This window comes from Oncorhynchus nerka, linkage group LG14, assembly GCF_034236695.1.
Source record: "Oncorhynchus nerka isolate Pitt River linkage group LG14, Oner_Uvic_2.0, whole genome shotgun sequence".
In the NCBI taxonomy this organism is placed as follows: Eukaryota; Metazoa; Chordata; class Actinopteri; order Salmoniformes; family Salmonidae; genus Oncorhynchus; species Oncorhynchus nerka.
In genome coordinates this window covers 90,429,912-90,452,411 of record NC_088409.1, presented here as the reverse complement: position 1 = coordinate 90,452,411, position 22,500 = coordinate 90,429,912, and the positions used below count along the sequence as shown (strand labels likewise).

Here is a 22,500-nt window from a genome sequence, read left to right as displayed (position 1 = left end):
ACACACACACAAGGTATAACACACACACACACACACACACACACACACACACACACACAAGGTATAACACACACACACACACACACACAACACACACACACACACACACAAGGTATAAGGTACACACACACACACACACACACACACACACACACACACACACACACAAGGTATAACACACACACACACACACAAGGTATAACACACACACACACACAAGGTATAAACACACACACACACACACAAGGTATAACACACACACACACACACAAGGTACACACACACACACACACACAAGGTATATCACACACACACACACACACACACACACACACATATCACACACACACACACACACACACACACACACACACACAAGGTATACACACACACACACACACAGGTATATCACACACACACACACACACACACACACACACACACACACACAAGGTATAACACACACACACACACACACACACACACACACACACACACACACACACACACACACACAAGGTATATCACACACACACACACACACACACACAGGTATAACACACACACACACACACACACACACAAGGTATAACACACACACACACACACACACACACACACACAACACACACACACACACACACACACAAGGTATAACACACACACACACACACACACACACACACACACACACACACACACACACACACACACACACACATATCACACACACACACACACACACACACACACAGGTATATCACACACACACACACACACACACACACACAAGGTATAACACACACACACACACACACACACAAGGTATAACACACACACACACACACACACACAAGGTATATCACACACACACACACACACACACACACACACACATATCACACACACACACACACACACACACACAAGGTATAACACACACACACACACACAAGGTATATCACACACACACACACACACACACAAGGTATATCACACACACACACACACAAGGTATAACACACACACACACACACAAGGTATAACACACACACACACACACAAGGTATAACACACACACACACACACATACACACACAACACACACACACACACAAGGTACACACACACACACACACACAAGGTATATCACACACACACACACACACACACACACACACACACACACACACACAAGGTATAACACACACACACACACACACACACAAGGTATACACACACACACACACACACACAAGGTATACACACACACACACACACACACACACACAGGTATAACACACACACACACACACACACACACACACACACACACACACACACACACACACACAAGGTATATCACACACACACACACACACACACACACAAGGTATATCACACACACACACACACACACACACACACACACACACACACACACACACACACACACAAGGTATAACACACACACACACACACATACACACACACACAGGTACAAGGTATACACACACACACACACACACAAGGTATAACACACACACACACACACAAGGTATAACACACACACACACACACAAGGTATATCACACACACACACACACACACAAGGTATATCACACACACACACACACACACACACACACAAGGTATATCACACACACACACACACACACACAAGGTATATCACACACACACACACACACAGGTATATCACACACACACACACACACACAAGGTATATCACACACACACACACACACACACAAGGTATATCACACACACACACACACACACACACACACACACACACACACGAGGTGCAACACACACACACACACACACACACAAGGTATACACACACACACACACACACACACACACACATATCACACACACACACACACACACACAAGTATATCACACACACACACACACGAGGTGCATCACACACACACACACACACAAGGTGCACACACACACACACACACAAGGTATATCACACACACACACACACACACAAGGTATAACACACACACACACACACAAGGTATATCACACACACACACACACACACAAGGTATAACACACACACACACACACACACAGGTATATCACACACACACACACACACACACACACACACACACACACACGAGGTGCAACACACACACACACACACAGACACACACATCACACACACACACACACACACACAGGTGCAACACACACACACACACACACAGGTATACACACACACACACACACACACACACGAGGTATATCACACACACACACACACACACACAAGGTATATCACACACACACACACACACACACAGGTGCATAACACACACACACACACACACACACACACAAGGTATAACACACACACACACACACAGGTATAACACACACACACACACACAGGTATAACACACACACACACACAAGGTATAACACACACACACACACACAACAAGGTATAACACACACACACACACACACACACAGGTATAACACACAAGGTATAACACACACACACACAAGGTATAACACACACACATAACACACACACACACACAAGGTATAATACACACACACACACACAAGGTATAACACACACACACACACAAGGTATAATACACACACACACACACAAGGTATAACACACACACAAGGTATAACACACACACACACACACACACACACAAGGTATAATACACACACACACACACACAAGGTATAATACACACACACACACACAAGGTATAATACACACAAGGTATAACACACACACACAAGGTATAACACACACAAGGTATAACACACACAGGGTATAATACACACACACAAGGTATAATACACACACACACACACACACAAGGTATAACACACACAGGGTATAATACACACACACAGGGTACAGCACACACACAAGGTACAACACACACACACACCAGACATGTACAAGAGGTAACACACACACCAACTCATAGTTTCAATAGACCAACCAAATACACGAGGTATGGACAGGTACTAACCCGACACTCTCACACCAGTAAGACCTACACAGTAGGATAAGGGAAGTACACACATGATGAGGATGTGTTATCGACGGTGTGATTCGCTCTGTTCATCTCCTCTTTATGAATGTAGATTGTGTGAGAAAGAGGCTGGGCTTGTCCTGTTGTTGTTTTTGACTGAGTAACTATTAGAGACCTGGCTTGTCCTGTTGTTGTTTTAGACTGAGTAACTATTAGAGACCCAGCTTGTCCTGTTGTTTTAGACTGAGTAACTATTAGAGACCCAGCTTGTCCTGTTGTTTTAGACTGAGTAACTATTAGAGACCTGGCTTGTCCTGTTGTTGTTTTAGACTGAGTAACTATTAGAGACCCAGCTTGTCCTGTTGTTGTTTTAGACTGAGTAACTATTAGAGACCCTGCTTGTCCTGTTGTTGTTTTAGACTGAGTAACTATTAGAGACCCTGCTTGTCCTGTTGTTGTTTTAGACTCAGTAACTATTAGAGACCTGGCTTGTCCTGTTGTTGTTTTAGACTGAGTAACTATTAGAGACCCTGCTTGTCCTGTTGTTGTTTTAGACTCAGTAACTATTAGAGACCTGGCTTCTCCTGTTGTTGTTTTAGACTGACTAACTATTAGAGACCCTGCTTCTCCTGTTGTTTTTGACTGAGTAACTATTAGAGACCCTGCTTCTCCTGTTGTTTTTGACTGAGTAACTATTAGAGACCCAGCTTGTCCTGTTGTTTTTGACTGAGTAACTATTAGAGACCCTGCTTGTCCTGTTGTTTTAGACTGAGTAACTATTCGAGACTTGGCTTGTCCTGTTGTTGTTTTAGACTGGGTAACTATTAGAGACCCTGCTTGTCCTGTTGTTGTTTTAGACTGGGTAACTATTAGAGACCCTGCTTGTCCTGTTGTTGTTTTAGACTGGGTAACTATTAGAGACCCTGCTTGTCCTGTTGTTGTTTTAGACTGAGTAACTATTAGAGACCCTGCTTCTCCTGTTGTTTTTGACTGAGTAACTATTAGAGACCTGGCTTGTCCTGTTGTTGTTTTAGACTGGGTAACTATTAGAGACCCGGCGTGTCCTGTTGTTTTAGACTGAGTAACTATTAGAGACCTGGCTTGTCCTGTTGTTGTTTTAGACTGAGTAACTATTAGAGACCCAGCTTGTCCTGTTGTTTTAGACTGAGTAACTATTAGAGACCCGGCGTGTCCTGTTGTTTTTGACTGAGTAACTATTTATTCTATGTGCTCTAACATTCTTCTTCCTTCTCCCCATCCCCTGTCTCTCTCTCCCCCCTGTCTCTCTCTCTCTCCCCTGTCTCTCTCTCTCTCTCTCTCTACACCCATCCCCTGTCTCTCTCTCTCTCTCTCTCTACACCCATCCCCTGTCTCTCTCTCTCTCTCTCTCTACACCCATCCCCTGTCTCTCTCTCTCTCTACACCCATCCCCTGTCTCTCTCTCTCTCTCTACACCCATCCCCTGTCTGTCTCTCTCTCTCTCTCTCTCTCTCTCTCTCTCTCTCTACACCCATCCCCTCTCTCTCTCTCTCTCTCTCTCTCTCTCTCTCTCTCTCTACACCCATCCCCTCTCTCTCTCTCTCTCTCTCTCTCTCTCTCTCTCTCTCTCTCTCTACACCCTCTCTCTCCCTCTCTCTCTCTCTCTCTCTCTCTCTCTCCTCTCTCTCTCTCTACACCCATCCTCTCTCTCTCTCTACTCTCTCTCTCTCTCTCTCTCTCTCTCTCTCTCTCTCTCTCTCTCTCTCTCTCTCTCTCTCTCTGTATAACCATCCATGTCTCTCTCTCTCTCTGTACAACCATCCATGTCTCCCTCTCTCTCTATACAACCATCCATGTCTCCCTCTCTCTCTATACAACCATCCATGTCTCTCTCTCTCTCTGTATAACCATCCATGTCTCTCTCTCTCTCTGTATAACCATCCATGTCTCTCTCTCTCTCTCTGTACAACCATCCATGTCTCTCTCTCTCTCTCTCTCTGTATAACCATCCATGTCTCTCTCTCTCTCTACACCCATCCCCCTCTCTCTCTGTACAACCATCCATGTCTCTCTCTCTCTCTGTATAACCATCCATGTCTCACTCTCTCTGTACAACCATCCATGTCTCTCTCTCTCTGTATAACCATCCATGTCTCTCTCTCTCTGTATAACCATCCATGTCTCTCTCTCTCTATACAACCATCCATGTCTCTCTCTCTCTCTACACCCATCCATGTCTCTCTCTCTCTCTCTGTACAACCATCCATGTCTCTCTCTCTCTCTACACCCATCCATGTCTCACTCTCTCTCTGTATAACCATCCATGTCTCTCTCTCTCTCTGTATAACCATCCATGTCTCTCTCTCTCTGTACAACCATCCATGTCTCTCTCTCTCTCTGTATAACCATCCATGTCTCTCTCTCTCTCTCTACACCCATCCCCTGTCTCTCTCTCTCCACTGTCTCTCTCTCTCTCTACACCCATCCATGTCTCTCTCTCTCTCTGTATAACCATCCATGTCTCTCTCTCTCTCTGTATAACCATCCATGTCTCTCTCTCTCTCTGTATAACCATCCATGTCTCTCTCTCTCTCTGTATAACCATCCATGTCTCTCTCTCTCTCTATACAACCATCCCCCTCTCTCTCTCTATACAACCATCCATGTCTCTCTCTCTCTCTCTCTGTACAACCATCCATGTCTCTCTCTCTCTCTGTACAACCATCCATGTCTCTCTCTCTCTACACCCATCCCTGTCTCTCTCTCTCTACACCCATCCCTGTCTCTCTCTCTACACCCATCCCTCTCTCTCTCTCTCTACACCCATCCCTGTCTCTCTCTCTACACCCATCCCCTGTCTCTCTCTCTCTACACCCATCCCTCTCTCTCTCTCTCTCTACACCCATCCCTCTCTCTCTCTCTCTCTACACCCATCCCTGTCTCTCTCTCTCTCTACACCCATTCCTGTCTCTCTCTCTCTCTACACCCATCACTGTCTCTCTCTCTCTCTCTACACCCATCCCTGTCTCTCTCTCTCTCTACACCCATCCCTCTCTCTCTCTCTCTCTACACCCATCCCTCTCTCTCTCTCTACACCCATCCCTGTCTCTCTCTCTCTCTCTACACCCATCCCTGTCTCTCTCTCTCTCTCTACACCCATCCCTGTCTCTCTCTCTCTCTCTACACCCATCCCTGTCTCTCTCTCTCTACACCCATCCCTTTCTCTCTCTCTCTCTCTCTACACCCATCCCTGTCTCTCTCTCTCTCTCTACACCCATCCCTGTCTCTCTCTCTCTCTCTACACCCATCCCTCTCTCTCTCTCTCTCTCTACACCCATCCCTCTCTCTCTCTCTCTCTCTACACCCATCCCCTGTCTCTCTCTCTCTCTACACCATCCCCCTCTCTCTCTCTCTCTACACCCATCCCTCTCTCTCTCTCTCTACACCCATCCCTCTCTCTCTCTCTCTACACCCATCCCTCTCTCTCTCTCTCTCACATCCCTCTCTCTCTCTCTCTACACACATCCCTCTCTCTCTCTCTCTACACCCATCCCTCTCTCTCTCTCTACACCCATCCCTGTCTCTCTCTCTACACCCATCCCTGTCTCTCTCTCTACACCCATCCCTGTCTCTCTCTCTACACCCATCCATCCTGTCTCTCTCTCTCTCTCTACACCCATCCCTGTCTCTCTCTCTCTCTCTACACCCATCCCTGTCTCTCTCTCTCTCTCTACACCCATCCCCTGTCTCTCTCTCTCTCTCTACACCCATCCCCTGTCTCTCTCTCTACACCCATCCCCTGTCTCTCTCTCTCTCTACACCCATCCCCTGTCTCTCTCTCTCTCTACACCCATCCCCTGTCTCTCTCTCTCTCTCTCTACACCCATCCCCTGTCTCTCTCTCTCTCTCTACACCCATCCCCTGTCTCTCTCTCTCTCTCTCTACACCCATCCCTGCCTCTCTCTTTCTCTCTACACCCATCCCTGCCTCTCTCTTTCTCTCTACACCCATCCCTGCCTCTCTCTTTCTCTCTACACCCATCCCTGTCTCTCTCTCTCTACACCCATCCATGTCTCTCTCTTTCTCTCTACACCCATCCCTGCCTCTCTCTTTCTCTCTACACCCATCCCTGTCTCCCTCTCTCTCTCTCTCTCTCTCTCTCTCTCCCTCCCCTATCCCCCGTCTCTCCCTCCCCCTCAGTAAGAACAGATTATCCAGTATGAATCCCGTCTACAGCCCTGTTCAGCCTGGAGCTCCCTACGGTAACCCCAAGAACATGGCCTACACAGGTGAGACACACATTACCTTGCTCCCACCCACCAATAAACACCCTCTCATCAAACCGAAGTGATTGGGCTAGCTAACGGTAGACAGAAGTAAACAGATCTATCTGGTCTACGATGTGTCCTGCTGGATCCTTACTAGCAATGTTTAAATTGCCATTTTCTATCCTTTTCCCATTAAAACTATAAGAGAAAATCATCAAATTCCTCATCAATTCACAATGCAGAATAATGTGCCTATTAGGAATGTGTAGGGCCTCTCGAGTGGCACAGTGGTCTAAGGCACTGCATCGCAGTGCTATCTGTGCCACTAGAGATTCTGGGTCCAGGCCGGCCGCAACAGGGAGACCCATGGGGCAGCGCACAATTGGCCCAGCATCGTCCGGGTTAGTGGAGGGTTTGGTCGGCAGGGAGACCCATGGGGCACAATTGGCCCAGCATCGTCCGGGTTAGTGGAGGGTTTGGTCGGCAGGGAGACCCATGGGGCACAATTGGCCCAGCATCGTCCGGGTTAGTGGAGGGTTTGGTCGGCAGGGGAGACCCATGGGGCACAATTGGCCCAGCATCGTCCGGGTTAGTGGAGGGTTTGGTCGGCAGGGAGACCCATGGGGCACAATTGGCCCAGCATCGTCCGGGTTAGTGGAGGGTTTGGTCGGCAGGGAGACCCATGGGGCACAATTGGCCCAGCATCGTCCGGGTTAGTGGAGGGTTTGGTCGGCAGGGAGACCCATGGGGCACAATTGGCCCAGCATCGTCCGGGTTAGTGGAGGGTTTGGTCGGCAGGGAGACCCATGGGGCACAATTGGCCCAGCATCGTCCGGGTTAGTGGAGGGTTTGGTCGGCAGGGAGACCCATGGGGCACAATAGGTCCAGCATCGTCCGGGTTAGTGGAGGGTTTGGTCGGCAGGGAGACCCATGGGGCACAATTGGCCCAGCATCGTCCGGGTTAGTGGAGGGTTTGGTCGGCAGGGAGACCCATGGGGCACAATTGGCCCAGCATCGTCCGGGTTAGTGGAGGGTTTGGTCGGCAGGGAGACCCATGGGGCACAATTGGCCCAGCATCGTCCGGGTTAGTGGAGGGTTTGGTCGGCAGGGAGACCCATGGGGCACAATAGGTCCAGCATCGTCCGGGTTAGTGGAGGGTTTGGTCGGCAGGGAGACCCATGGGGCACAATTGGCCCAGCATCGTCCGGGTTAGTGGAGGGTTTGGTCGGCAGGGAGACCCATGGGGCACAATTGGCCCAGCATCGTCCGGGTTAGTGGAGGGTTTGGTCGGCAGGGAGACCCATGGGGCACAATTGGCCCAGCATCGTCCGGGTTAGTGGAGGGTTTGGTCGGCAGGGAGACCCATGGGGCACAATAGGTCCAGCATCGTCCGGGTTAGTGGAGGGTTTGGTCGGCAGGGAGACCCATGGGGCACAATTGGCCCAGCATCGTCCGGGTTAGTGGAGGGTTTGGTCGGCAGGGAGACCCATGGGGCACAATTGGCCCGTCCTTGTCTGCACGCTGACCAGGTCTCCAGGTGTACAGTGTTTCCACCGACACATTGGTACGGCTGGCTTCCGGGTTAAGTGGGCATTGTGTCAAGAAGCAGTGCGGGTTGGTTGGCACTCGACCTTCGCCTCTCCCAAGTCCGTACGGGAGTTGCAGCGATGAGACAAGACTGTAGCTACCAATTCGATACCACGAAATTGAAATGCCTACACAAAACCTTCTCTTCTCTGGAGATCATTTAGAAGAGCCACTGAACGGGCATTTAACTTGTCTGTAAAGGAACGGCGCTTCTGAAGTCCATCACGAAGTGACCAGAACCGTCAATCCAAAAATCTGCAAAGAATGAAAACAGTCATATTCCCGAAATGTAACTGTTTATTTATTGTTTTAAGCTAATTATTCAAGGCTCGCTTTATTTTATTTTAAAACTACAAATGCTCGATTGCATTTCAAATCATGAATGCTGTGTGATGACATGAACAAATGAATGATAGATTGATACAATAGACTGGAGAAGTATTAAAATATAGGCCACAGTAAGTTACGGTATTAAGATTAAACAGGATGAGGTCTTTGGCCTACAGCTCAATGGTGGTTATATGAGGCTGCTATACTAAGTACTAATGATAATGACATGGTGGTTATAAGAGGATGCTGTACTAAGTCTACTAATGATAATGACATGGTGGTTATATGAGGCTGCTATACTAAGTACTAATGATAATGACATGGTGGTTATAAGAGGATGCTGTACTAAGTCTACTAATGATAATGACATGGTGGTTATATGAGGCTGCTGTACTAAGTACTAATGATAATGACATGGTGGTTATATGAGGCTGCTATACTAAGTACTAATGATAATGACATGGTGGTTATATGAGGCTGCTATACTAAGTACTAATGATAATGACATGGTGGTTATATGAGGCTGCTATACTAAGTACTAATGATAATGACATGGTGGTTATATGAGGCTGCTATACTAAGTACTAATGATAATGACATGGTGGTTATATGAGGCTGCTATACTAAGTACTAATGATAATGATATGGTGGTTATAAGAGGCCGTTCTACCCCTAGAAAAAGTGTAAAACCCCTACAGCAATGCAAAGATTTAAAAACAGACACATTTGTGGAAATGTTTTCTTGACATGTCGTCATGGAAACAGTAGGCAGTTAAACACTCAAACGGAATCAGGATGTGTCTTATTTCTATAGATATGGATGATTTACGAAGCCAGGCGTATTGATCAGATAGGCTATTGATTATAGACCTAATTAAGTTGGTTTTTCTCTCTCCTCACTTTTCTTAGACAATTTAGGCGAGTGCTGTTTTCTCATCTCCTGACTTCGCTGCTGGTTAACTCTGTGTTATTATGCACACAGCAACATGGTCTAGGAAAGGCGCCATTAAACGGCGCACTGAAGTGTTTCTGAACCCGCTGACAGCGGGAAAGCGCGTTTGTTAAAATAATCTAATTTGTATTAGTGTTGCGCCATTGTTGTTACATAATATAACCATATCCCATTTTAGTATCGCATGTCTTAGAGTGATGGACTGTACCATCCCCACGGCCTTCATAATGGTTCAGTCCACTCAGACAGGCATGAATCAGGTGTCCTGTACACCATTAATATTTATATACACTCGACTAAAGAAACCTTGGTCGACCAACAGCCTATCGACCAAACGATTGACCAGTCGATTTAAACGGGGTCAGCCAAAACACATCTTCCGGTAGGAATCAACTCCTTAAAATTCAGAATTTTAAGAGACAGATACGTTACCGTGTTTCCGAGAACGCAAACACTTGCATCTTTCATAGCGAGCTAGCGAGGGACGGAGAGAGAGAGGGGCGAGGGACGGAGAGAGAGAGGGGCGAGGGACGGAGAGAGAGAGAGAGGGCGAGGGACGGAGAGAGAGAGAGGGGCGAGGGACGGAGAGAGAGAGAGAGGGGCGAGGGACGGAGAGAGAGAGAGAGGGGCGAGGGACGGAGAGAGAGAGAGAGGGCGAGGGACGGAGAGAGAGAGAGGGGCGAGGACGGAGAGAGAGAGAGGGCGAGGGACGGAGAAAGAGAGGCGAGGACGGAGAAAGAGAGAGAGAGAGAGGAGGGACGGAGAGAGAGAGAGAGAGAGAAAGAGAGAGAGGGGCCAGGGACGGAGAGAGGCGAGGGACGAGAGAGAGCGAGGCGAGGGACGGAGAGAGAGAGAGAGAGAGGCGAGGGACGGAGAGAGAGAGGCGAGGGACGAGAGAGAGAGAGGCGAGGGACGGAGAGAGAGAGAGGCGAGGGACGGAGAGAGAGAGGGGCGAGGGACAGAGAGAGAGGCGAGGGACGGAGAGAGAGAGGCGAGGGACGAGAGAGAGAGGCGAGGGACGGAGAGAGAGAGGCGAGGGACGGAGAGAGAGAGGCGAGGGACGGAGAGAGAGAGGCGAGGACGGAGAGAGAGAGAGAGAGGGACGGAGAGAGAGAGAGAGGGACGAGAGAGAGAGAGAGGACGAGAGAGAGAGCGAGGACGAGAGAGAGAGAGAGGGAGACAGAGAGAGAGAGGAGAGAGAGAGGCGAGGGACGGAGAGAGGGATGGAGAGAGAGACGGAGAGAGAGAGGCGAGCGAGGGAAGGAGAGAGAGAGGCGAGGGACGGAGAGAGAGAGGCGAGGGACGGAGAGAGAGAGGCGAGGGACGGAGAGAGAGAGGCGAGGGACGGAGAGAGAGATGCGAGGGACGGAGAGAGAGAGAGAGAGGCGAGGGACGGACGGAGAGAGAGAGAGGCGAGGGACGGACGAGAGAGAGAGAGGCGAGGAAGGAGAGAGAGAGAGAGAGAGGAGGGACAGAGAGAGAGAGGCGAGAGAGAGAGAGAGAGAGAGGACGGAGAGAGAGGCGAGGGACGGAGAGAGAGAGGCGAGGGACGGACGGAGAGAGAGAGAGAGAGGGAAGGAGAGAGAGAGAGAGAGAGCGAGGGACGGAGAGAGAGAGAGGCGAGGGATGGAGAGAGAGGGAGGCGAGGGACGGAGACGAGGGACAGAGAGAGGCGAGAGACGGAGAGAGAGAGAGAGGCGAGGGACGGAGAGAGAGAGGCGAGGGACGGAGAGAGAGAGAGGCGAGAGACGAGAGAGAGAGGCGAGAGAGAGAGAGAGAGAGGACGGCGGAGAGAGAGAGCGAGGGAAGGAGAGAGAGAGAGAGGCGAGGGACGGAGAGAGAGAGAGGCGAGGGACGGAGAGAGAGAGGCGAGGGACGGAGAGAGAGAGGGGCGAGGGACGGAGAGAGAGAGAGGGCGAGGGACGGAGAGAGAGAGGGGCGAGGGACGGAGAGAGAGAGGGGCGAGGACGGAGAGAGAGAGGCGAGGGATGGAGAGAGAGAGAGGGGCGAGGACGAGAGAGAGAGAGGCGAGGACGGAGAGAGGGGAGGCGAGGGACCGAGAGAGAGGGAGAGAGGGACAGAGAGACAGAGAGAGAGAGAGGCGAGGGACGGAGAGGGAGGAGAGAGGAGAGAGGGGCGAGGGACAGAGAGAGAGAGGCGAGAGACGGAGAGAGAGAGAGGCGAGGACGAGAGAGAGAGGCGAGGGACGGAGAGAGAGAGAGAGGGAGAGAGAGAGAGAGGCGAGGACGGAGAGAGAGGCGAGGGACGGAGAGAGAGAGGCGAGGGATGGACGAGAGAGAGAGAGAGGCGAGGGACGGACGGAGAGAGAGAGAGAGGCGAGGGACGGAGAGAGAGAGAGGGACAGAGAGAGGAGAGGCAGAGAGGAGAGAGAGAGAGAAGGCGAGGAGAGAGAGAGAGAGGCGAGACGGAGAGAGAGAGAGCGAGGGACGAGAGAGAGAGGAGAGGACGGAGAGAGAGAGAGAGGCGGATGGAGAGAGAGAGGCGGGACGAGAGAGAGAGGCGAGGGACGGACGGAGAGAGAGAGGCGAGGGATGGAGAGAGAGAGAGGCGAGGACGGAGAGAGAGAGAGAGCGAGGGACGGAGAGAGAGAGAGGCGAGAGACGGGAGAGAGAGAGAGAGAGAGAGGGACGAGAGAGAGAGAGAGGAGAGGACGGAGAGAGAGGCGAGGGACGGAGAGAGAGAGAGGCGAGGGACGGAGAGAGAGAGAGAGGCGAGGGACGGAGAGAGAGAGAGAGGCGAGGACGGAGAGAGAGGCGAGGGACGGAGAGAGAGAGGCGAGGGACGAGAGAGAGAGAGGCGGAGAGAGAGAGAGCGAGGACGGAGAGAGAGAGAGGCGAGGGACGGAGGAGAGAGAGAGAGGCGAGGAAGGAGAGAGAGAGAGAGGCGAGGACAGAGAGAGAGGCGAGGGACGGAGAGAGAGCGAGGCGAGCGAGGGACGGAGAGAGAGAGAGGCGAGGCGAGGGACGGAGAGAGAGAGAGAGACGGAGGAGAGGCGGGCGAGGAGAGACGGAGAGAGAGAGAGGCGAGAGACGGAGAGGCGAGGACGGAGAGAGAGGCGAGGGACGGAGAGAGAGAGGCGGGGACGAGAGAGAGGCGGGACGGAGAGAGAGGCGAGGACGGAGCGAGAGAGGCGAGGGACGAGCGAGAGAGGCGAGGGACGGAGAGAGAGAGAGGCGAGGACGGAGAGAGCGAGGGACAGAGAGAGAGAGGCGAGGGACGGAGAGAGAGAGAGGCGAGGGACAGAGAGAGAGAGGCGAGGACGGAGAGAGAGGGAGGCGAGGGACGGAGACGAGGGACAGAGAGAGGCGAGAGAGACGGAGAGAGAGAGAGGCGAGGGACGGAGAGAGAGAGGCGAGCGAGGACGGAGAGAGAGAGAGAGGCGAGAGGGACGGAGAGAGAGAGAGGCGAGGGACGGAGAGAGAGAGGCGAGGGACGGACGGAGAGAGAGAGAGGCGGGAAGGAGAGAGAGAGAGAGGCGAGGGACGGAGAGAGAGAGAGGAGGGGACGGAGAGAGAGAGGGACGAGAGAGAGAGAGAGGGGCGAGGGACGGAGAGAGAGGGGGCGAGGACGGAGAGAGAGAGGGGCGAGGGACGGAGAGAGAGAGGCGAGACGAGAGAGAGAGAGGGGGCGAGGACGGAGAGAGAGAGAGGCGAGGGACGAGAGAGAGAGGGCGAGGACGGAGAGAGAGGACGAGGAGGAGAGAGAGAGAGGCGAGGACGGAGAGAGAGGCGAGGGACGGAGAGCCAGAGAGGCGAGGGACGGAGAGAGAGGCGAGGACGGAGACGAGGGACAGAGAGAGAGGCGAGAGACGGAGAGAGAGAGAGAGGCGAGGGACGGAGAGAGAGAGGCGGAGGGATGGAGAGAGAGAGAGGCGAGCGAGGGATGGAGAGAGAGAGAGAGGCGAGGACGGAGAGAGAGAGAGGCGAGGACGGAGAGAGAGAGGCGAGGGACGGACGGAGAGAGAGAGAGGCGAGGGAAGGAGAGAGAGAGAGGCGAGGGACGGAGAGAGAGAGGCGAGGACGGAGAGAGAGAGGGCGAGGACGGAGAGAGAGGGGCGAGGGACGGAGAGAGAGAGCGAGGGACGGAGAGAGGAGGCGAGGGACGGAGAGAGTGAGGCGAGGACGGAGAGAGAGAGAGAGGCGAGGACGGAGAGAGAGGCGAGGGACGGAGAGAGAGAGGCGAGGGACAGAGAGAGAGAGGGGCGAGGAACAGAGAGTGAGAGAGGGGCGAGGGACAGAGAGAGAGAGGGGCGAGGACGGAGAGAGAGAGAGGCGAGGGACGGAGAGAGGCGAGGGACAGAGAGAGAGAGGCGAGGGAGAGAGAGAGAGCGAGGACGGAGAGAGAGAGAGAGGCGAGGACAGAGAGAGAGCGAGGACAGAGAGAGGCGAGGGACAGAGAGAGAGGCGAGGAACGGAGAGAGAGAGGCGAGGGACGGAGAGAGAGAGGCGAGGGATGGAGAGAGAGAGAGAGAGGCGAGGGATGGAGAGAGAGAGAGAGAGAGAGAGGCGAGGGACGGAGAGAGAGAGGCGAGGGATGGAGAGAGAGAGGGGCGAGGGACAGAGAGTGAGAGAGGCGAGGGACGGAGAGAGTCGAGGGGCGCAGTAATAGGTAGGTTCAGCCATCAGGCAGACAGGCCTCGTGGTTCTGACTATCTGCAATCAAAAGATGTATCTCGCAATGGGTTGCTGTATTTCACAATATCTTGGCTTGTAATGTCTCGCGACTTCAGTAGAGCAGAACCTGTCATCAATGAACAGGATATTCTACATGCAAGAGACCGAAGACTGAACATATTGGCATCATTAGCGAGGAGAGTTGAGTTTCATTTGAAGAAGAAAAAAAGAGTGGAATTTTTTTTCTCATCGTTAAGGATCCCAATTTTGTTTAAGAGTTTGAACATTTAAACGTTTATGCCCTCCAATCCCTACGCCAACAGCAGACGTTCAGGAAGTGGCCTGTTCAGATCTATCAGTCCCCTGTGCAACCATTTGAAGGTTCAGAGACTGACTTTAGAGATGGTATGACAGTCAGTGACTATACCAGGGTTATAACCTGGCCTGTATGTCACAGTGTGATGCTACCATTCACTATACATTTACATTTTTTACATTTAAGTCATTTAGCAGACGCTCTTATCCAGAGCGACTTACAAATTGGTGCGTTCACCTTAAGACATCCAGTGGAACAGCCACTTTACAATAGTGCATCTAACCCTGGTATAGTGACTTCCGGCGCCGACTGAGATGGCCGCCTCGCTTCGCGTTCCTAGGAAACTATGCAGTTTTTTGTTTTTTTACGTGTTATTTCTTACATTAGTACCCCAGGTCATCTTAGGTTTCATTACATACAGTCGAGAAGAACTACTGAATATAAGATCAGCGCCAACTCACCATCAGTACGACCAAGAATATGTTTTCCGCGACGCGGATCCGGTGTTCTGCCTTACAAACAGGACAACGGAATGGATCGCATGCAGCGACCCAAGGAAACGACTCCGAAAAAGAGGGAAACGAGGCGGTGTTCTGGTCAGACTCCGAAAAAGGGCACATCGCGCACCACTCCCCAGCATTCTTCTTGCCAATGTCCAGTCTCTTGACAACAAGGTTGACGAAATCCGAGCAAGGGTAGCATTCCAGAGGGACATCAGAGACTGCAACGTTCTCTGCTTCACAGAAACATGGCTTACTGGGAAGACGCTATCCGACGCGGTGCAGCCAACGGGTTTCTCCACGCATCGCGCCGACAGAAACAAACATCTTTCTGGTAAGAAGAGTGGCGGGGGCGTATGCCTCATGACTAACAAGACATGGTGTGATGAAGGAAACATACAGGAACTCAAATCCTTCTGTTCACCTGATTTAGAATTCCTCACAATCAAATGTAGACCGCATTATCTTCCAAGAGAATTCTCCTCGATTATAATCACAGCCGTATATATCCCCCCCAAGCAGACACATCGATGGCTCTGAACGAACTTTATTTAACTCTTTGCAAACTGGAAACCATTTATCCGGAGGCTGCATTCATTGTAGCTGGGGATTTTAACAAAGCTAATCTGAAAACAAGACTCCTAAATTTTACCAGCATATCGATTGCGCAACCAGGGGTGGTAAAACCTTGGATCATTGTTACTCTAACTTCCGCGACGCATATAAGGCCCTGCCCCGCCCCCTTTCGGAAAAGCTGACCACGACTCCATTTTGCTGATCCCTGCCTACAGGCAGAAACTAAAACAAGAGGCTCCCACGCTGAGGTCTGTCCAACGCTGGTCAGACCAAGCTGACTCCACACTCCAAGACTGCTTCCATCACGTGGACTGGGACATGTTTCGTATTGCGTCAGATGGAAATATTGACGAATACGCTGATTCGGTGTGCGAGTTCATTAGAACGTGCGTCGAAGATGTCGTTCCCATAGCAACGATAAAAACATTCCCAAACCAGAAACCGTGGATTGATGGCAGCATTCGCGTGAAACTGAAAGCGCGAACCACTGCTTTTAATCAGGGCAAGGTGTCTGGTAATATGTCCGAATATAAACAATGCAGCTATTCCCTCCGCAAGGCTATTAAACAAGCTAAGCGTCAGTACAGAGACAAAGTGGAATCTCAATTCAATGGCTCAGACACAAGAGGCATGTGGCAGGGTCTACAGTCAATCACGGACTACAAGAAGAAACCCAGCCCAGTCACGGACCAGGATGTCTTGCTCCCAGGCAGACTAAATAACTTTTTTGCCCGCTTTGAGGACAATACATTGCCACTGACACGGCCTGCAACGAAAACATGCGGTCTCTCCTTCACTGCAGCCGAGGTGAGTAAGACATTTAAACGTGTTAACCCTCGCAAGGCTGCAGGCCCAGACGGCATCCCCAGCCGCGCCCTCAGAGCATGCGCAGACCAGCTGGCCGGTGTGTTTACGGACATATTCAATCAATCCCTATACCAGTCTGCTGTTCCCACATGCTTCAAGAGGGCCACCATTGTTCCTGTTCCCAAGAAAGCTAAGGTAACTGAGCTAAACGACTACCGCCCCGTAGCACTCACTTCCGTCATCATGAAGTGCTTTGAGAGACTAGTCAAGGACCATATCACCTCCACCCTACCTGATACCCTAGACCCACTCCAATTTGCTTACCGCCCAAATAGGTCCACAGACGATGCAATCTCAACCACACTGCACACTGCCCTAACCCACCTGGACAAGAGGAATACCTATGTGAGAATGCTGTTCATCGACTACAGCTCGGCATTCAACACCATAGTACCCTCCAAGCTCGTCATCAAGCTCGAGACCCTGGGTCTCGACCCCGCCCTGTGCAACTGGGTTCTGGACTTCCTGACGGGCCGCCCCAGGTGGTGAGGGTAGGTAACAACATCTCCTCCCGCTGATCCTCAACACGGGGCCCCACAAGGGTGCGTTCTGAGCCCTCTCCTGTACTCCCTGTTCACCCACGACTGCGTGGCCATGCACGCCTCCAACTCAATCATCAAGTTTGCGGACGACACAACAGTGGTAGGCTTGATTACCAACAACGACGAGACGGCCTACAGGGAGGAGGTGAGGGCCCTCGGAGTGTGGTGTCAGGAAAATAACCTCACACTCAACGTCAACAAAACTAAGGAGATGATTGTGGACTTCAGGAAACAGCAGAGGAACACCCCCTATCCACATCGATGGATCAGTAGTGGAGAGGGTAGCAAGTTTTAAGTTCCTCGGCATACACATCACAGACAAACTGAATTGGTCCACTCACACTGACAGCGTCGTGAAGAAGGCGCAGCAGCGCCTCTTCAACCTCAGGAGGCTGAAGAAATTCGGCTTGTCACCAAAAGCACTCACAAACTTCTACAGATGCACAATCGAGAGCATCCTGGCGGGCTGTGTCACCGCCTGGTACGGCAACTGCTCCGCCCTCAACCGTAAGGCTCTCCAGAGGGTAGTGAGGTCTGCACAACGCATCACCGGGGGCAAACTACCTGCCCTCCAGGACACCTACACCACCCGATGTTACAGGAAGGCCATAAAGATCATCAAGGACATCAACCACCCGAACCACTGCCTGTTCACCCCGCTATCATCCAGAAGGCGAGGTCAGTACAGGTGCATCAAAGCTGGGACCGAGAGACTGAAAAACAGCTTCTATCTCAAGGCCATCAGACTGTTAAACAGCCACCACTAACATTGAGTGGCTGCTGCCAACACACTGTCATTGACACTGACCCAACTCCAGCCACTTTAATAATGGGAAATGATGTAAATATATCACTAGCCACTTTAAACAATGCTACCTTATATAATGTTACTTACCCTACATTATTCATCTCATATGCATATGTATATACTGTACTCTAGATCATCGACTGCATTCTTATGTCACTAGCCACTTTAACTATGCCACTTTGTTTACTTTGTCTACATACTCATCTCATATGTATATACTGTACTCGATACCATCTACTGTATGCTGCTCTGTACCATCACTCATTCATATATCCTTATGTACATATTCCTTATCCCCTTACACTGTGTATAAGACAGTAGTTTTGGAATTGTTAGTTAGATTACTTGTTGGTTATCACTGCATTGTCGGAACTAGAAGCACAAGCATTTCGCTACACTCGCATTAACATCTGCTAACCATGTGTATGTGACAAATAAAATTTGATTTGATTTGATTATCTAAATCTTTTAAGGGGGGGGGGGGTGAGAAGGATTACTTTATCCTATCCTAGGTATTCCTGAAAGAGGTGGGGTTTCAGGTGTCTCCGGAAGGTGGTGATTGACTCCGCTGTCCTGGCGTCGTGAGGGAGTTTGTTCCACCATTGGGGGGCCAGAGCAGCGAACAGTTTTGACTGGGCTGCGCGGGAACTGTACTTCCTCAGTGGTAGGGAGGCGAGCAGGCCAGAGGTGGATGAACGCAGTGCCCTTGTTTGGGTGTAGGGCCTGATCAGAGCCTGGAGGTACTGAGGTGCCATTCCAGGGTTATGACAGGGCCTGTATGTCACAGTGTGATGCTACCATTCACTATACCAGGGTTATAACAGGGCCTGTAGGTCACAGTGTGATGCTACCATTCACTATACCAGGGTTATAACAGGGCCTGTAGGTCACAGTGTGATGCTACCATTCACTATACCAGGGTTATAACAGGGCCTGTAGGTCACAGTGTGATGCTACCATTCACTATACCAGGGTTATAACAGGGCCTGTAGGTCACAGTGTGATGCTACCATTCACTATACCAGGGTTATAACAGGGCCTGTAGGTCAGTGTGATGCTACCATTCACTATACCAGGGTTATAACAGGGCCTGTAGGTCACAGTGTGATGCTACCATTCACTATACCAGGGTTATAACAGGGCCTGTAGGTCACAGTGTGATGCTACCATTCACTATACCAGGGTTATGACAGGGCCTGTGTGTCAGTGTGATGCTACCATTCACTATACCAGGGTTATAACAGGGCCTGTAGGTCACAGTGTGATGCTACCATTCACTATACCAGGGTTATGAACGGGCCTGTATGTCACAGTGTGATGCTACCATTCACTATACCAGGGTTATAACAGGGCCTGTAGGTCACAGTGTGATGGGACTGAGTGTGATATCTATCAGAATGTATGACTGTCCCCAACCACACAGCTGTCACCTCCACATACCACACACAACATGGATGCTGCCTGTGTCATGCTTCTTCTCTCTCTCTCCATCCATCCCTTTCTCTCTTCATCTATCCTTCTCTCCTCATCTATCCTTCTCTCCTCATCTCTCTCTTTCTCCATCCATCCTTCTCTCTCCATCCATCCCTTTCTCTCTTCATCTATCCTTCTCTCCTCATCTCTCTCTTTCTCCATCCATCCTTCTCTCTCCATCCATCCTTCTCTCTCCATTCATCCCTTTCTCTCTCCATCTATCCTTCTCTCCTCATCTCTCTCTTTCTCCATCCATCCTTCTCTCTCCATCCATCCCTTTCTCTCTCCATCCATCCCTTTCTCTCTCCATCTATCCTTCTCTCCTCATCTCTCTCTTTCTCCATCCATCCTTCTCTCTCCATCCATCCCTTTCTCTCTCCATCCATCCCTTTCTCTCTCCATCTATCCTTCTCTCCTCATCTCTCTCTTTCTCCATCCATCCTTCTCTCTCCATCCATCCATATCTCTCTCTCTCTCTCCCTCCCTCTCTCTTCCTCATTCCCTCCCTCTCTCCATCCCTCTCATTTCTCTCCTTCCTCCCACACAATGTAATCACTGAAAAGACATAAACAATTCCTGGTCTCGTTAGTGGTTATACTGGAGGTTGTAATGTTACACACACACACACACACACACACACACACACACACAGTCTGGTTCCAGTTGTCTGGTTGTGTGAAACATCTCTCAATGAAGACAGATTAACAGCCAGAACCACTGTTCTACATGCCATAGTATCCTGGTGTGCACCATGTTCTACTGTCTACACACACACAGGTGTTAACTCAATGGGAGAGCTGTCCCCCTCCTGCTGTGTGTGGTAAAACCATATGCATACATACTGTAAGACCGAGAGATAATCTTGTATACACACACCCACAGGTCTTCCTATGTCAATGTTTACAACTATACATTCACCCCAAAGTGTGTTGTCTGCCAGTGTGTGTTGCGTTCACCCCAGTGTGTTGTATGCCAGTGTGTGTGTGTGTGTTGCGCTCACCCCAGAGTGTGTTGTATATATGTGTGTGTGTGTGTGTGTGTGTGTGTTGCGCTCACCCCAGAGTGTGTTGTATACCTGTGTGTGTGTTGCGCTCACCCCAGAGTGTGTTGTATTCCAGTGTGTGTGTGTGTGTTGCGTTCAGCCCAGAGTGTGTTGTCTGACAGTGTGTGTGTGTTGCGTTCACCCCAGAGTGTGTTGTATGACAGTGTGTGTGTTGCGTTCACCCCAGAGTGTGTTGTATGACAGTGTGTGTGTTGCGTCCTCATACATAGGTTCGGTTTGCTTCTAGCTGAACTCAGCTAGGCGAAGTGAATATCTGTGATCCCATGCTCCCTTAAAATACCTTCGCTAGAAAAACAAGAATGATATTTAGTGTTTGTCCCTCTTGAGACCCCATACCAACAACCTACCCAGTAGCACTTCCTCAAAATAGTCAGAATCAATCTAAGATAAATCAAGAAATATGTCATTAATGTTGATGTTTTTCGTCAGGAAAATTGTATGTCTGATGTTTGGTGCAGTGTTTCTCAAGTGAAGTTTTTTTGTTGTCTCTCGTTGAATGAAAACAAACATTTCATTGAAGAATCCATACTGTTGACCAATCACAGACAACGGGGCGTGGGACTTCGGCTCGTTTTCAAGAAAATAAATTGTGGTCACGAACAGCCGGGAAAAAAAACTTTTGCCGAAGACTGAAACGAACAAAAACGTTGTCAAATTCTCATCATGTATGAACTGTTTCGGGTGGGAAGCCTTAAGACTCTCTTGTCCTCTGTAGGCTACCCAGGAGGTTACCCTACTGCTGCTCCCACCTACACACCTAACCTCTACCAAACGGGTAGTCCAGGGTACCCACCAGGTAAGAACACACACACACACACACCTAACCTCTACCAAACGGGTAGTCCAGGGTACCCACCAGGTAAGAACACACACACACACACACCTAACCTCTACCAAACGGGTAGTCCAGGGTACCCACCAGGTAAGAACACACACCTAACCTCTACCAAACGGGTAGTCCAGGGTACCCACTGGGTAAGAACACACACCTAACCTCTACCAAACGGGTAGTCCAGGGTACCCACTGGGTAAGAACACACACCTAACCTCTACCGAACGGCTAGTCCAGGGTACCCACTGGGTAAGAACACACACCTAACCTCTACCAAACAGGTTTGTCCAGGGTACCCACTGGGTAAGAACACCACACACCTAACCTCTACCAAACGGGTAGTCCAGGGTACCCACTGGGTAAGAACACACACCTAACCTCTACCAAACAGGTTTGTCCAGGGTACCCACTGGGTAAGAACACACACCTAACCTCTATCAAACGGGTAGTCCAGGGTACCCACCAGGTAAGAACACACACCTAACCTCTACCAAACGGGTAGTCCAGGGTACCCACTGGGTAAGAACACACACCTAACCTTTATCAAACGGGTAGTCCAAGGTACCCACCAGGTAAGAACACACACACCTAACCTCTACCAAACGGGTGGTCCAGGGTACCCACTGGGTAAGAACACACACCTAACCTCTACCAAACGGGTAGTCCAGGGTACCCACTGGGTAAGAACACAGACACCGGTAGAAAATGGCTTATCGCAGTGGT

At 50.5% G+C, this 22,500-nt stretch overlaps 1 protein-coding gene across 1 annotated transcript in view; it reads left to right on the top strand.

Moving 5' to 3' along the window:
* LOC135559701 (protein FAM168A-like) overlaps positions 1–22,500 on the top strand; it is a 103,621-nt gene that overhangs the window by 34,749 nt on the left and 46,372 nt on the right. The window contains exons 3-4 of the mRNA XM_065000533.1: positions 7,230–7,318; positions 21,661–21,741. Coding sequence (XP_064856605.1) covers positions 7,230–7,318; positions 21,661–21,741 — 170 coding nt within the window. The remainder of the gene's footprint in view (positions 1–7,229; positions 7,319–21,660; positions 21,742–22,500) is intronic.